The 14,862-nt window shown below is 32.7% G+C and overlaps 1 protein-coding gene across 1 annotated transcript; it reads right to left on the reverse strand.

Annotated features, from left to right (window-relative positions):
* Nucleotides 1-5,378: 5,378 nt before the first annotated feature.
* Nucleotides 5,379-7,038, reverse strand: LOC128552473 (putative uncharacterized protein DDB_G0281733). Its single transcript, XM_053533514.1, has 2 exons — nucleotides 6,898-7,038; nucleotides 5,379-6,119 (listed from the first exon to the last, which is right to left on the reverse strand). The coding sequence occupies exons 1-2, from the start codon at nucleotides 7,036-7,038 to the stop codon at nucleotides 5,379-5,381; spliced, it is 882 nt and encodes a 293-aa protein (XP_053389489.1).
* Between the last annotated feature and the right edge of the window lie 7,824 nt (nucleotides 7,039-14,862).

Below are 14,862 nucleotides of genomic sequence, written 5' to 3' on the forward strand. Positions count from 1 at the left end.
TTTGGGACTTATTCTAAATCCAAATTTGAAAAGTTTCTTTTTCATGTCTGTTTAACTTGTATATTTTCATGTGTATGTAATTCAAATGTGTCGGCGCGAGTCTTAAGAAAAACAAAACAAAAATAAAAACAAGCTGAATGAAATGAAACTATATATTTAGATAATGACAAAGTCTGTCACTGCGGCAGTTGCATTCATGTCATTAAACTGCTGCTTTTTCTGTCGTTTACAAGGGGTGTTTTAACATAAGCACGTTCCTGGCAAATCAAATCAAAGGCCTGAAGGGCCTGAGAGTCGGCTAATGATTGATGTACTGGTAGTATAGTCTACCAGTTTCAGTTTGGTTTTAGTTTTTTTCCCCAACTGAACAGAGATTTTGTTACAATAGATGAAATGGACATTCAATCGATGCCCAGTAAAACTTTGATTGACATTATATAAGTATTTAAACCTAATATATTTCTCTAAAATTGAAGAGTGGTTCGCAAAAATAAAAATGTTGAAAGTACAAACTACAATTTGACAGGTGACACTAAGATACTGCCCATGACTATAAATATTTTTCCAGTAAACATTTGCCTCCGGCATTACCAAAACAGGCAATTATCGGCTGTTATATATTCGCACATGATAAAATTTGAATATGAAAATGTATGTATTGAAATTTTATAGCGCGGATTGCCACATACAATTTGTAACGGATGGACGAAAGAACTGTTCAGATATTTTACAGATAAGGGGCCTGGCAATAACCGTGTCACACGCTAGGTATTGTTCAATCATATTATAAGGGATGTGAATTTAAAGTATACTTACTTCTGCGTTTAAAGATATGTAAATGTTGCTGAGTGTCAATATATAGTGTCATGAATGTTTACACTGACAGGAAAATTGCGCATTCGAAACTAAGAGAAGTTACTCGGACTAGCTACCAATTTCGGAAAAGATAACCAATATTAATAAATGCAGTTCTTTTTTAGTTAAAACCATCATTTAATTATTTCAGACCTGTTAACCCCTTCAAAACCATGTCAGTAGTCCCCAAGTCTATGTACATTCAATTATCCGTTTTGATTCATGTAGACAGACAGGCCCAGACTGGGCTGAAAAAATGCTTGAGCCATTTTTACGTGGTCGGTAGCAGGGTGGGTTTGGGGAGGGGTGTTCCTTCCCGCTTTGAACTGCAGTCAGATTTTGAAATGGGCATTGTGGCAGGTGGTAAAAGGGCAAATGTATCAAACTGTAAAGTGGCAATATGGGGGGAGGGTGTGGGAGGATACCCCCTCCTGCAATTAGGGTTTGGGGTATCACCACAAGGAAATTTTGAAAATGTAGACCCTTGATACAGCCTTTGGTGCGATTTCTAACTGAAAATGTTATGTTTCAATTTCTAAATATTACCTCTAGATTCTTTTTAGTATTACAATATTCAAAGTATGAATGACTGTCACTTCATATTTTTACTTTCAGGGTATGCCTCAGCACTAGAATATAAGTCTGATATTGATTCTATGTATGTATTATAAAAATAAATTCTAGAATCATTTCTGTTACAATAATATCTATCATGTCTGTTACTTTAATGTTTAAATTTCATAACAGCTCGATATTTACCCAAAATATTATATCCGGATATGATTACACTTTCTTTTATACTGCCAAAATCTGCAGTTTCAACAATATGTTTCACAAATTGTGATGATATGAAGACAGTTTAGCAGCAATTGGCAGTATCTGACATTGAAGTTTACGGTAAAATTATTTAAATCATTTCATAAAAAAAATTGTTTCGTTTCGTCAAAGCACTCTAACATAGACGATCTACTTTCGATTTCAAAAACTACAAGAAAATACAATTTAATGTTTCGCCGATTTGTTTATTTCTCGAAAAATAAGAAATAAAATCATTTTTAAAATCAGTAGTAATTAAACAAATCAGTAAGAGCCTTTCTCGGGATAATTTATCCGCTTACTGACTGCAAAAATCAAGCCATGTGTCATCATGAAAAGCAGAATGGGTGACGGTTTCATTTTTTTGCGAACCTGAATCGTAAGCAAATTATCCAAACCAGTCAAAATTCCAGAAAGGTTACGATCTAGATTCTTTCTAGTATTACAATATCCAAAGTATGACTGTCACTTCATCTTTTTACTTTAAGATCATGCCTCAGGACTAGAATACCAGTCTGACATAGATTATATGTAGGTGTAATAAAAATAAATTCTAGAATCATTTCTGTTACAATAATATCTATCATGTATGTTACATGAATGTTAAAATTTCATAACACAGCTCGATATTTACCCAAAATATTATATGCGGATACGATTACACTTTTCTCCATTTTCAACAATATATTTTACAAATTGTGATGATACGAAGACATTTAGTAGCAATTGGCAGTATCTGACATTGAAGTTTACGGTTAAATTACCTCTTATTTAAATCTTTTCATAAAAAAGTTGTTTCGTTTCGTGAATGCAGCCAAACATAGACGATCTACTTTCGATTTCAAAAACTACAAGAAAATACAATTTAATGTTTCGCCGATTTGTTTATTTCTCGAAAAATAAGAATTAAAATCATTTTTAGTATCTGTAGTAACTAAACAAACCAGTAAGAGCTTCTTCTTCCGATAATTTATCCGTTTACTGACTGCAAAATTCATGTGTGTGTAGAAACCCACGCAAAGTTTATAGAAATCATACGATGCGTGTATACGTTCAATGTGGGAGAATAAAGGCTGATCGGGATCGGCTATGTTACCTAACGCATCCAGACGATTCAGATTTTGTTTTTAAAAAAGCATTGTGTGCATTTCTGTAATTTTATATACGTTTTTATACGCTTAGAAATTATTAGACATGCGTATTTGCATTATTTCTATACGTAATTTACGCTAATACGCATCTTATCTGGAGCCCTGTGGAACTATGTTTTGTCTTTCGCTGGATGTTACGCAAGCTTTGTAAGCCTGCGCAATTCATAAAATGCACATTTATGCTTAATGAGTTACATTCGAGTATTGCACAATTACAAGTCATAAATATGACAGATTACATCGTATATTGGTCATAGCAAAGGGAATTCACACAACTTAACTTCATTCATGCAGTGAACTGTTTGAAGTTTGTGAAATCTAATGGAACTACATCCCTTCACTGTGTTATTTGGTCCATTTAGACTTAGAGAATTGCTGGATAGCAAGGACTCGTCAAAACGATTTCATCGTTTAGCCGACTCAAAAATCATTACGTACCTCAGAAGGGAACAATGCCAATGTGATCAAATAACACTGACATTCTTGTGAATTTCATGAACATTTAATGACGTTGGTTGACAATATTATTGCGCTCTGGCTAGCTCGGATGGTTTCGGGACTGGTTGTGGTTCGGCAAGAGAAGTTGAGTAGGATTTACCGGGCTGGGATCTCGAACTCTGGCTACGTGGTTACGTAAAACTGGACTATCATGCAGGCTTGCGACTTCCGGTTTCGTGGTTAAGAACAGATTGGGTTCGAATGCAATTCTGCTTTGTGACCGATTCACTAAGGCTATTTTACTCCAGTTAGACTACTTATTTTACCAAGATTTACTTAAGTTCTACTTAACACTAATAAGAAATCACTAAGATCAAATAAATTTAAATTGCAAATTTATTTATTTTATCCCTAACAAAAATTACGACAATGCATATAAAATACTGACTCTAAATAAATACTAATAATGTATCAGCAAAACATCTTAGTTAACAACAAACAGTGTTAAATATTTAGAATCTTTAAATGAAACAAATGCTTGCCTATAAACCTCAGTATTAAATCTTAAAAGTAATCTTATTTTACTGTTAAAAGTTATTTACTTAAGCCAAAAATAACCAAGTCTTGAAAAGTTCTAAAGTCAAAAATAGAATACTGGCAGTTACCAAAAATAGGTTAAACTCTTGAAGTTCAAAGTCTGGAGAGTCCCCTATATGGAGCTACAAAAAGCTTTTATACTGACCAAGTGCACACCAAAAAATATGTGTGCACACACCAACTGTGTGGGTGCAAACAACCAAACTCTGAGTGAATGTACAACTGTGTGCAGATTGTACACATCAAAACAATGTGTACATGGAACAGCCAAAACTATGGTTAAATAATAAAAATCAGAGTTTAAACTACTAAAATAAATTAAGTTGCATGAATGAAAACTGGACATAAATCAAAGGTATAATTCTTAGATAAAATGACTATTACCTGAGAAACTCTGATCCTTTGATTATATTAAAGAAACTTAACTTAGAATTGTTTTGACAGTTGGAATAATTCCTGGACTTCTACTAGGTTGTCAAGGGTAACTACCCAGAATGCAATGGGGCAAAATGGCTGCAGCCAGACAGGGATGCTGCACTGTAATCAATTTAAAATGCAATAACTTACAAAATACAACAAATATGATGACACTCTGACTTTAAAATAATGCAATAGTAAGTAAAGAAATGATTTACCCAATAAATAATTGATGACATTAATAGTATTGGCAGAAATCTTAGTAAAATGGTACCGACACTGTGCTAAAAATAGAATACATAAACAAAACACTGGGATGTATCATTACCCCCCTCTTTAAATGTCAAAGTTCCAACTGACATTAAGAATAAGAGTTAACTAAGCAAAATGATTAAAGTATATCAGTTTGACAAAATGTGTAAAAATTTACCACTGTCCCTTTAAACATTGAAAATCTACCTTTAAAGTTAAAGTAATCTTACTTTTCAAAAAATTTAAATAGGTAAAATCAATTTAACTTTCTTATAACATTACAAATATTAACTTCAAATTGAACAGAACAAATAATTTAACCATTAACAACAGTTACTTTAACATTAAGTTTCAAAAATCCCATTTATTAAACATTAAACACGAAATATTAAAGGAAGCATATAAAACTGCCATATTATTAAGTAATAAGTAGCACCAGTGTCTATCATTAAACACATATATTAACTTAGATAAACTATAATTTCAAAGTCTTTGTTTTCATTTTCACAGAATTATGCTTATAAAGCATAATATACCACAGAATGTCCATCACACTTTACTAATATTCACAGAAACACAGTTTGTAATTCCTTTTAACTGACTATTTATAAAAGTTCCATGAATGTATCTCTGTTATGGAATTTCCTCATCGACAACTAGGATTTATCGCGATTTAAGCGTCAATATGCCTCAAAGTTTTTGATACGTTGCTTCGAATTTGAAGATCGCCAGCTCCATTTTGCCTGTCATGGTCCATCCATTTTTCGTTAAACTGTTACATATAAATGACCAATGTTGTCTATAAATGTCCATGAATGTAAATCGGATTGACTGCAAATGCTTGTAAAATGTTCATTTCTTGTTCACTACAGACTTTAATGAGGGTCTGTTTTCCTTATCCTCCCTGTCATCTCTGCTTTTTCGTCTTTTGTTGTTGTGTTTGTATAACTGCTCATTGTTTGATTTTTTGTCGTTACTGTTGAGTTGTCTGTCGTTTCCCCTGTTGTGTGGTCTATCGTTTCTTTTGTGCAGTCTGTCGTCTCCCTTTTTGTATGATCTGTCATCTCCTCTGTTATATGATCTGTCGTCTCCTGGGTTGTGTCGTCTGTCCTCCTTGTTGTTGCGTGGTATGTTATCGTTCCTGTTGTGTCTTTTGTCGTCTTCTGTTTTACTTGGTCTATATGTATAACTGACTGTACCTTCACCTCTTCTCTCCTGTTCCCTCCTACCGTTCCTAATCTCATCCCGGATACTTTCCATTGTCTTCTGCAGTACGCCCAAAACATCTGTAACCTGATCTACTGATCTTCTTACCCCCTGGATAGCTCTTCTGTTGGATTCAACTGATGACACGATCTTCTCTAAAGTTTCTTCCAATTTTCTGCTCTCGCCTTCCTGATCTTGCGTTCTTCTCCTTTTCCGTTGCGATTCATCTGTCTGTGTTTTTTCATCTTTAATTGTTTGTGGTTCAGCTTCGGGCGACTTCATGATAGGAATGCTAAGGGGCAAATCTAAATTTCCAAAACTCATCTCCTGGTTTGGTAGTATCTGGTCTAAAATGTTTTCCTCTGCTTGTGGCTGTAAGATCGGTGTCTACAATGTGGACATTTATTGTCGCCGTTGTTTTAGTAGGCATTGAGCAGAGTGCTTCTAGGAAATTAAAGGGTGAGAACTGGTTACTGGTTATCATAAAAAATAGTGTAAAAATCTCACGGAAGTGACTTCTCAATATTGACCCTCTCTTTTGAACCAATCAAAATGCTTGAATTCCATATTTGCTTTTCACATTGGCTCAGTTATGTATTGTATTAGCTCTATATGTTTCATATGTTGTGCGCAAATAATTTAATAGACGTATATACGAATAGTGTGTAATATTGTCAAGTTGAATAATTAACGATGTCTATGAAATTAATACCAGACTGCCACAGTTCTTAGTAGTAGAAATAAGTATTTCTCGAAAGTATGAAAGCGAAATGATTAAATCAAATACTTCATTCATTAATAGATATATTATTTTATTGTAATGATATAACATAGCTGTTTTCTTAAAAAAAAAATAAAAATATAATGGGAGCATTTTCGAAGAAAGGTAAGATGTGCTTTTCATACTAAACAGGTCCAAGAAAGGCCACAGATTGGCTGTATGTCTGGGTTTGGCTGTGTACGGCTGGGGGTGATTAGAAGCCGGTAGCTGATGTTCAATGTGTGCCAGTATCAAGTGTGAAACTGCTAATGGCCGTTTAGGTGGTTTGTGGGACGGGGGAAGGTCGAAGGAAGTGGCGATCTGTGCGGTTTCAGTATCTATACATATGGCAAATTTCTGCGATAAGTCATTACTAAATTTGTCTTATGCAACGACGATTCTCACAAGTGGCACATTCTTCAATGATTTATTGCAGAGTTTTGCTGCATTTATTGGGGATGTTGTGGCTGGTATCTTAAGATTGGATTTGTGTTTTTGTTTTTCGTCTTGTGGACCATTGGGACGTATTGCATGTGATTTTGACATGTTTTGCGTTATTGTTATTGGTTTTATGGTTGGTTCTGGCTATATAGCTGATTTTTGACTTTTCTTGGACCTGCCAAAATCTGGTCACTGTTTCTGAGATTATTTTACATATTAAATAAAATCCATCAAAATGACTAACTTAGTTTAGTTATTTTATTGTATTATGGGTATAGCTCGAAAAAGAAAAAAAACTACCGAGAACGGAGCTAAAGAAATAAAAATACAAAATTCACAACTAGATAGAATTCAGCCCTACAGTTGGCTGGTTGTTACTGGGGGTGTAATGAGTTATCTCCCATCGAACCCGAGTATGCTATAGCTATGCTTGGTTGCATTCTGCAATGCAATGATCGTTATATACAAGGACTTTAATAATTAATACAGATAACTGTTATATCTCCAAACAATTATCAGCTATAAATTTAAAATTAATGTATTTCTTAATGGCTAAAATATGGATTTGGGTTATTCACAATTTTGTTCTCGCAAATGAAATACAAACTCATTAATTGTAAACAATATCACAATCACAGTTCTAGCATGTACAGCAGTAAAACTTTGCTCTGGATAATTCATTACGTCAACAACTGGAGCTTCAGCGATCAGTTTCGGTATAAGGAGGTGCAGTAAAATAATGTAGTCAACCGGCTCATCTCCGAGGGGCGTGACATTGTTAGAGTTCAGCAGCTACACCTGGTTATTTTATTGGATAAAACTTTATCTAGGTCGAATGTATACATTACTTGAAAGAACAAGTGATAAAAAATGTATCGGGAATGGAAAAGAAATATAAGAAATAACGGAAAAATGTATGTAAAACAGCTTTGAATTAATAAAAATGATAACTATAAAAGTTTTAATAATAATAACAATAATAATATGAATTATGTTTTAGATGATATAAATCATATGAATACTTCGCATGAAGTTATAAAAACATATTCTGTTTTCTTGACGTAACAAGTCAGTGTTAGTTGAAAATTTTTGGTGTTTTGGTTTCCTAAACGTCCGTCCGTCCGATGTTCATTCAAAATCTGTAGATACATTTAAAAAAAACAACGTCTAAAGCTATTTTAATGAAATTTAGCATGGTAATATGGAACTTAAAATTAAATATTTTATGCATTTCATTTCATTGCTATAGTCTGCCAATATCTTGGGAAAATGTGACTTCTGATGGCATTTTTTTGTTAATGCTCGGATATTAGTATTAAAGTGTTCCTTAGAATCGAACATGAAATTTAAAAGGGGCTGTCGCCTTCTAGGGTTCCTCATTACAGTACAATGGGGTCAAAGGTCAAATAAGTGCATTTAAAAATAAACTATGCCACTGTGCACACGTTTTATTTTCATATACCATCTAAATTGGTTTAAATATTTGTCTCAATGCCCTTTAGTATTTTGTAAATAAAACTGTTGATAATATATAAGATATATATCTAATATATATAATATTATATAGAATAATATATATCTGGGAAAAGTGGCATACGATGGCAAAGTGTGTTTTACTTGACATGTTTGCTAATCTTTATATGTGGATGAACTAGAGAAATATTTTTGGAAATGTTGTATTCAAGGGTTATTTCAATGTAATTGCAAGGTCACTGACATGTCAAGGTCAAAACTGAACTTTTAAAAATGACATTTAAGTTATTAAAGGTAGCAAAATGGTGCGTATATTAACAATATACTCAACAACTTTTCTAACTCCACACCTGTTTTTTCCCTTTATAGTCAAATTTTGACAGATTTGAATGAATGTTTTACACAATGTTAAATGATTATTCTATTATAATATAACATAAAAACGATCATAGCCTGATGTAAATTCATTTAACTGTAAGGGTAACAATAAGGTAACCCTTAAATTAAAGGTCACATTAGTAAATTCCAAATCACAGTAGTACACTTTGATCCTATTAATTCAATGCAATTAAAATTATTATATTCTGAATATTCAACTCTGTTTAGTTGTAATGGAACATCCGTTAATATTTTCAATATGTGCATATTTAATTTTTTATCAGGTTTATGACGTCATTAATGACACCAAATTAATAACAAAATTGTTTAATCCCACAGATGACAGTACTTGCCGCATACAGACCAGCACCAAGCTGCATTCATTCAGTGACATTTTTTTGGGAGGAGGGTTGGGGGTTACCTTATTTAAACTGTCATGGCACAACGAATGTACGAACAATTGATATCGCTGTTATGTTTATTTAATTTAACTGGTCATTTAACAATGTGTCCAATTTTCATTCAAATCTATCAAAATTTGGCAGAGATAAAAACAAAAAACATATTGTACACCTTTTGAGAAATGTGCGCGAAAGAGAAAATATGATAGGTTTTGAGGAAGAAGACTACAGCGGAAAATGAATTACATATAAATGTATAAAATTCTCACGTAAATAGTTAAAATCACTTTACTGTCGTGTATAGAAACAAGTATTTTAGCTCATTCAGTAGAGCGCAGATCTAAGGATCTAAGGATCGCGGGGTCGTGAGTTCGATGATTTAACAATGATTATTAAGTTAATTGACCGCCGTTAAATGACTGAAATACTGTTGAAAGTAACATTTATAATATTAAACATGTTATATGGAATCCTTCTCTAGCCCCTAAAGAAATGATTTCAATCTGGTGATGATTCTTTATATGATATATATTTATGTTAATTTGTCCACGTGGCGATGTTTAAATAGGACCATTTTAGAAGAATAACTGAAATATTGGTCACAACATAGGTTTACACAGTACATGTACGGTAATGAACTAAACAGAACAGATCTGTAGGATTTCAACTAGTTAATCTATACACTATTCCCTTGATTTGCTGTAATATAGTTCTTTCTTTTTACTATAAGTCAGGCATTTATCATCATATTTTAGGTATTTCCAATTAAGTAGCAAATTTCATGAACTAGATTTTCTATCACCGAAGCTCTTAATGCGATATTTGCATTATTTTATTCTGAAAATTCAGCACACTATTTCTGTTTCGATCTTTTTTATCTTTGGCTTTGCTTCTACACTCTCGCTTCCTGTTCAAAACAAAGTTGAAAACGAATTAGATCGTAACAATTTACAGATTTGACAAATGGTTTCAGACAGGATGTCCTTGATAACATTGTGAAAACGAGGCTTGTGTCTTGACACTGAAACATTAGTCATTCAGACGTTTTACAAATAAAAATGTAAACTTAAAGATATAAAAACATCAGAAGGTTGCTTAAGAATTTTTTATAATAGTAACATTAAGGCTCGTTCAGTGATAAATTGAAGTTATACCTTCCGATATTTTCATGATTACTGACAGATGATGGCTCAGCTAATCAAAATGATGAAATATGGTGGTTCGATAGTTACCAAGAGATATAAAATGCGTAAAAGTAACTTCCTGCAGGATGAGAAGAGTACGAAAAAGAAATTTGAAACTCAAAATGATGGATATATAATAAACAAATAATGCCGATTGATAAATTATGTCAGGCTAAGACGTCTATAGCTTGTGAAGTGTTATGGAGTTTATTCATTTTTTGTATAAGGGTAAGAAGTTATTTCTATATAAGGGTAGTTCATTCTAACATTCCGCACTGAATTTAATTGACAATATATTATTTGTACATGTTTAAGGCTACATTAGCGTTAGCTCACATTTGTTTATTTTATAACATCAGTAGATTCCTTCGTGATACATTGGCAAGTTTTCTCTACACGGTTCTATCACCAACCAATCACTCGGAAATTAAATGTGTTGTAACAAGAAAACAAACATGCTTTGCCCCTATATTCACAGTCATAAAGATCATACTAATAACATTCGATATACTTTTGAATTCACTGACAATTATCAAGCCTTTATAAAGTTATGACATCTAAAGAACCAACATAAACAAATATTTTCAAAAATGTAGATATTGAAACACTTGAAGAGAGGTTACAATTTCTTATAATAGGCTTGTGTTAATGTGCAAAGAAATATTTTTTTAGCTGATTCAAAAATATGAATAGTACCATTTTTCATGCTGAGGGAATGAAAAAAAAAAACAAAAAAAAAAAAAAACACACACACACACACACACACAACATAACATTTGCGCTACTTATATTTATACTTTGATATAAAAAAATATTAAAACAAAAGCAAAAACACACACACACAAAACATTACATTTGCGCTACTTATATTTATACTTTGATATCGCTTGATTTTTATACATAGGTAGTATTTCTAAACACCCACACATTCATGAAATTGCTACAACACATGCGCAAACCAATGGAATAGAGTTTTGATTGACAGCATAGACCATTTTAGATAATGCTTGAGAGAATTTTCACATTTCATTTTATCTCACAAACAGACAATCAAACCGAGTTTGCTAATTTTACGTCCTGGAGTTCTATGCTTCCGAAGAAATCTTTAGATCTGTCAACAGTAAGTATAGTCAAACTATTTTCGCTAGAGCTTGACGGGACAAGCAAAATGTGTTCGAGATATCAGTAGTACAAGCCAATGTGAAGTAAACATTATATAGACCTGACACCGAGTTCGAGCCAAAAGTAGTAATTGGATAATACGAATTCGAGCAAACGAAGTTTGACTGTACTAGCCTTTATAAAAATACGCGCCATAGATTTTTTCTACCTAAACTGTTCTTACAGACAATCATACAGGTCACCAACCAGCCATTATGGAAATTTCTAGTCTGAAAACGGACATTTTAGAAGCATGAGAAAGATAACTTCCATAAATGAACAAAGAACGTACGAAAATTTAAGCTCATTCTATAGAAATAACTTTAATAGTTTTGAATTTTGCCAGTCTCAAATGCAATAAATCTATCTGAAGTAATTTACTTTACTTTTGAGATTCATAATTATCACCGAAAAATTACAAGTTTGTATTAGAATGTAGCAAAAATTGCAAAAATCTGAAGTTTTAACAAAAAATGCACTTATTGACCTTTGCTGTGACCTTACTATGACCCTTATAAGGCGACAGCCCCCCTGAAAAGTTTCCAATTTTTATAAAGTTAACAATGAACATGGCTGTCGGGCACTAACAAAAAATGCCATCAAAGGCAATTTCTATGCCTCTTTTTTGGATATATAGGCAGACTACTACGTCAAAACATTACTGTTGCTTTCACAATATGTAGTCGATCCTTTGGTAATTTATACCGGCTTTCTTTTCATAAAACGTGGTGCGTCGATAAACGTTATTGTTGAAAGATGTACATAATTTCATTTTCTCTGTTTTTGGCCGTTGGTCCGTCCGACACTTTCAAGATACCTTATTCATCGATGAATGTTTTGGAGAATATTTAAGTTATTTTAATAATTCTAATTGTATGTCTTAATTGCCGCGGCGGTCCGGGGTTCGATTCCCGACGCGGTCATCTTTTTTTCTTGATTTGGAACTTTTAAAATATTTTAGAAACAAAAATTCATATTCTAATGTTCATTATATGACCGAAACTTCAATTTGAAAGAAAGATTATTTTTAGCCAAATCTGGAGGCATGAAGCTTTAACACCAGTGGGAATAACTAGAACTTACAATTTAATAGGTTTAGTTTTTTCTGCGCTAATTATCCTAGTTTTCTGCACCTTGGCGTTGCTATGTTTCCAAGCACCTGAGCTTGAGCAATGTCTTTAATATTTTCTCATTATTTTTCTATATAGCATGTTATATATTTACAATAATTTTTGTCATAATTTTCATTTAAAAATAATAAAGGCACGGTCTTATCCAACATCATCTTGTTTCTTTTTTTTTTTTTTTTTTTTTTTTTTTTGGAATTATAGTACCTGGTAATTTAGTGTGCCTTAAGAAGTTATAAACTCCCTAGACCGCTTTCCATTGCTAGATATTGAATATCAACGGAGCATGTGTAGTCCATTCTCATTAACAACAAATGTCATGAAGCATGCTTACAAAAATCACACTTTACCTGTCTTGAAAGACTACTTGTTTATCAGCATTTTTACTTCCTATGGGAGAGGGGTTTGCAGTAGGGTTTGACTGTATATATAAATACCGTAGCACCGGCCAACAAAGTAGAAAAATAAACGAATGGCGACATAAAAATATTAACATGTTTATAAGTTTAGTGGTATATGCTATTTAATTAGTTATTGATTGGTACATATTAGTGAAAATGATGTAAATAAATGAAATCTATGTAGTAATATTTCTAAAGCAAATTTACTAAATAATATTCGTTCACCGGTCACCACCTTTGACCTTGTGCTGAAGTTATTAACTTTCAACTTGTATCAATAGTCAGCTACTGGGTTTTGTTTTATAAATATCTAGAACAATAAAATTGTGTTATATTGTGTTGAGAACAATCAGTTTGTATTTGAACGTTATGTCAGTTTAATTGATTTGTGTACAACTATAAAAAATACTTTGTTGTCTTCTTTATTTATTTATTTGGGTTTTACGGCGCACCAACACAGTATAGGTTATATGGCGCCAAACAGGACTATAAATTTTGGTTTCACATCTCATTTACATCAAAATAAAAGCATGAGGTATGGAATCAAAATTTGCATACCTGTTGGAATCACAGACTTACAGCGAAACCAAGTGTCAAGACCCTATTAGTCGCCTCTTACGATCATGCAAGGGTAAGGCAGTGGTTCCAATTCTTCAACTCGTAGGTTTTTATGGCCAAAAAGTAGCAGTTAACGTCAAGTGGATTAAAAGGTCTCATGTCGTGGAATACAGCAATTCGCTGATCGTTAGATAAGTTACAGTAAAAAAATATAATGTTCTACGTTTTCAGTATTCTAGCAACATAGACAGCAACAATCTTCTCTAAGGAGATCCCTAACCAAGTCATCATTTAAATTGCTGCGTTTCTTTCTCAAAGTTGCATGTAATACGGATAAATACCTCTGACCATAGAGAAGATGTCTTGGTAACTCTGGTGCTTTACACTTCTGTTAAAATATTTAAAGACGGAGAATTTCTTATTTCCGGCTCGATAGTATTCCATATTTTAACAGAAGACGGTAATGATGATATTAAACAGCTGAGTACGCCTTGCTAAAGTTGTATTTTTAATTGATATTTTTTCTAAAGGATAATTGTTTGTCTCTGATATGAATGACAGAAATATATTTGCTAAGTATTTGGGTAAAAGGACATTTTTAGCCTTATATACAATGACAAGCTTTTGTTTTTTGCGTCTATCGGAAAGTGAATTTTATTAAAAGTTCTATAGAAACAGATCTAGATAAAACCGTGACGATTCGAGTGGCTTCGTACTGCAGTTGTGCAATTGATAGTTTTTCATACACGGTAGAAATATAGGACGCATGTATGATAAACAAATCTGACATAACGTAGACCGTTGAATTTTACTTTTAATACTCCCATTGAACTTAGGACTTTAGACGCTGATATTGCTATATTATTTATATATTTATGTCATATTAAAGCGACTAATCCATACATTGTGATTTGTGATTTTTGAAATAAATTTTCATCAAGGGGCAATATGTAGCCACTCTTTCATATATTTACATAAAACTTAATGGTTGATCAGTTTCTAGTTTCCAGAATTACGGGAGCATTCGACTTTTCGCTGTTTATATCATGCACTTTTATAAACCGTTACAACGGTTTATTTTTGTAGACATTGATTAATATAGAACGAGAAGCGACAGTGTTTTAGACACTATCGTCACGGGGGCAGCAAACAAAAACTAGTGATAGTTTTGACGGTTCAAACCTTGCATCCGACCAACATTTTTTGTTTTATTTGCATCAATTACATAGTATTATTACGTTTTGTA

This window comes from Mercenaria mercenaria, unplaced genomic scaffold, assembly GCF_021730395.1.
Source record: "Mercenaria mercenaria strain notata unplaced genomic scaffold, MADL_Memer_1 contig_2831, whole genome shotgun sequence".
NCBI lineage: Eukaryota > Metazoa > Mollusca > Bivalvia > Venerida > Veneridae > Mercenaria > Mercenaria mercenaria.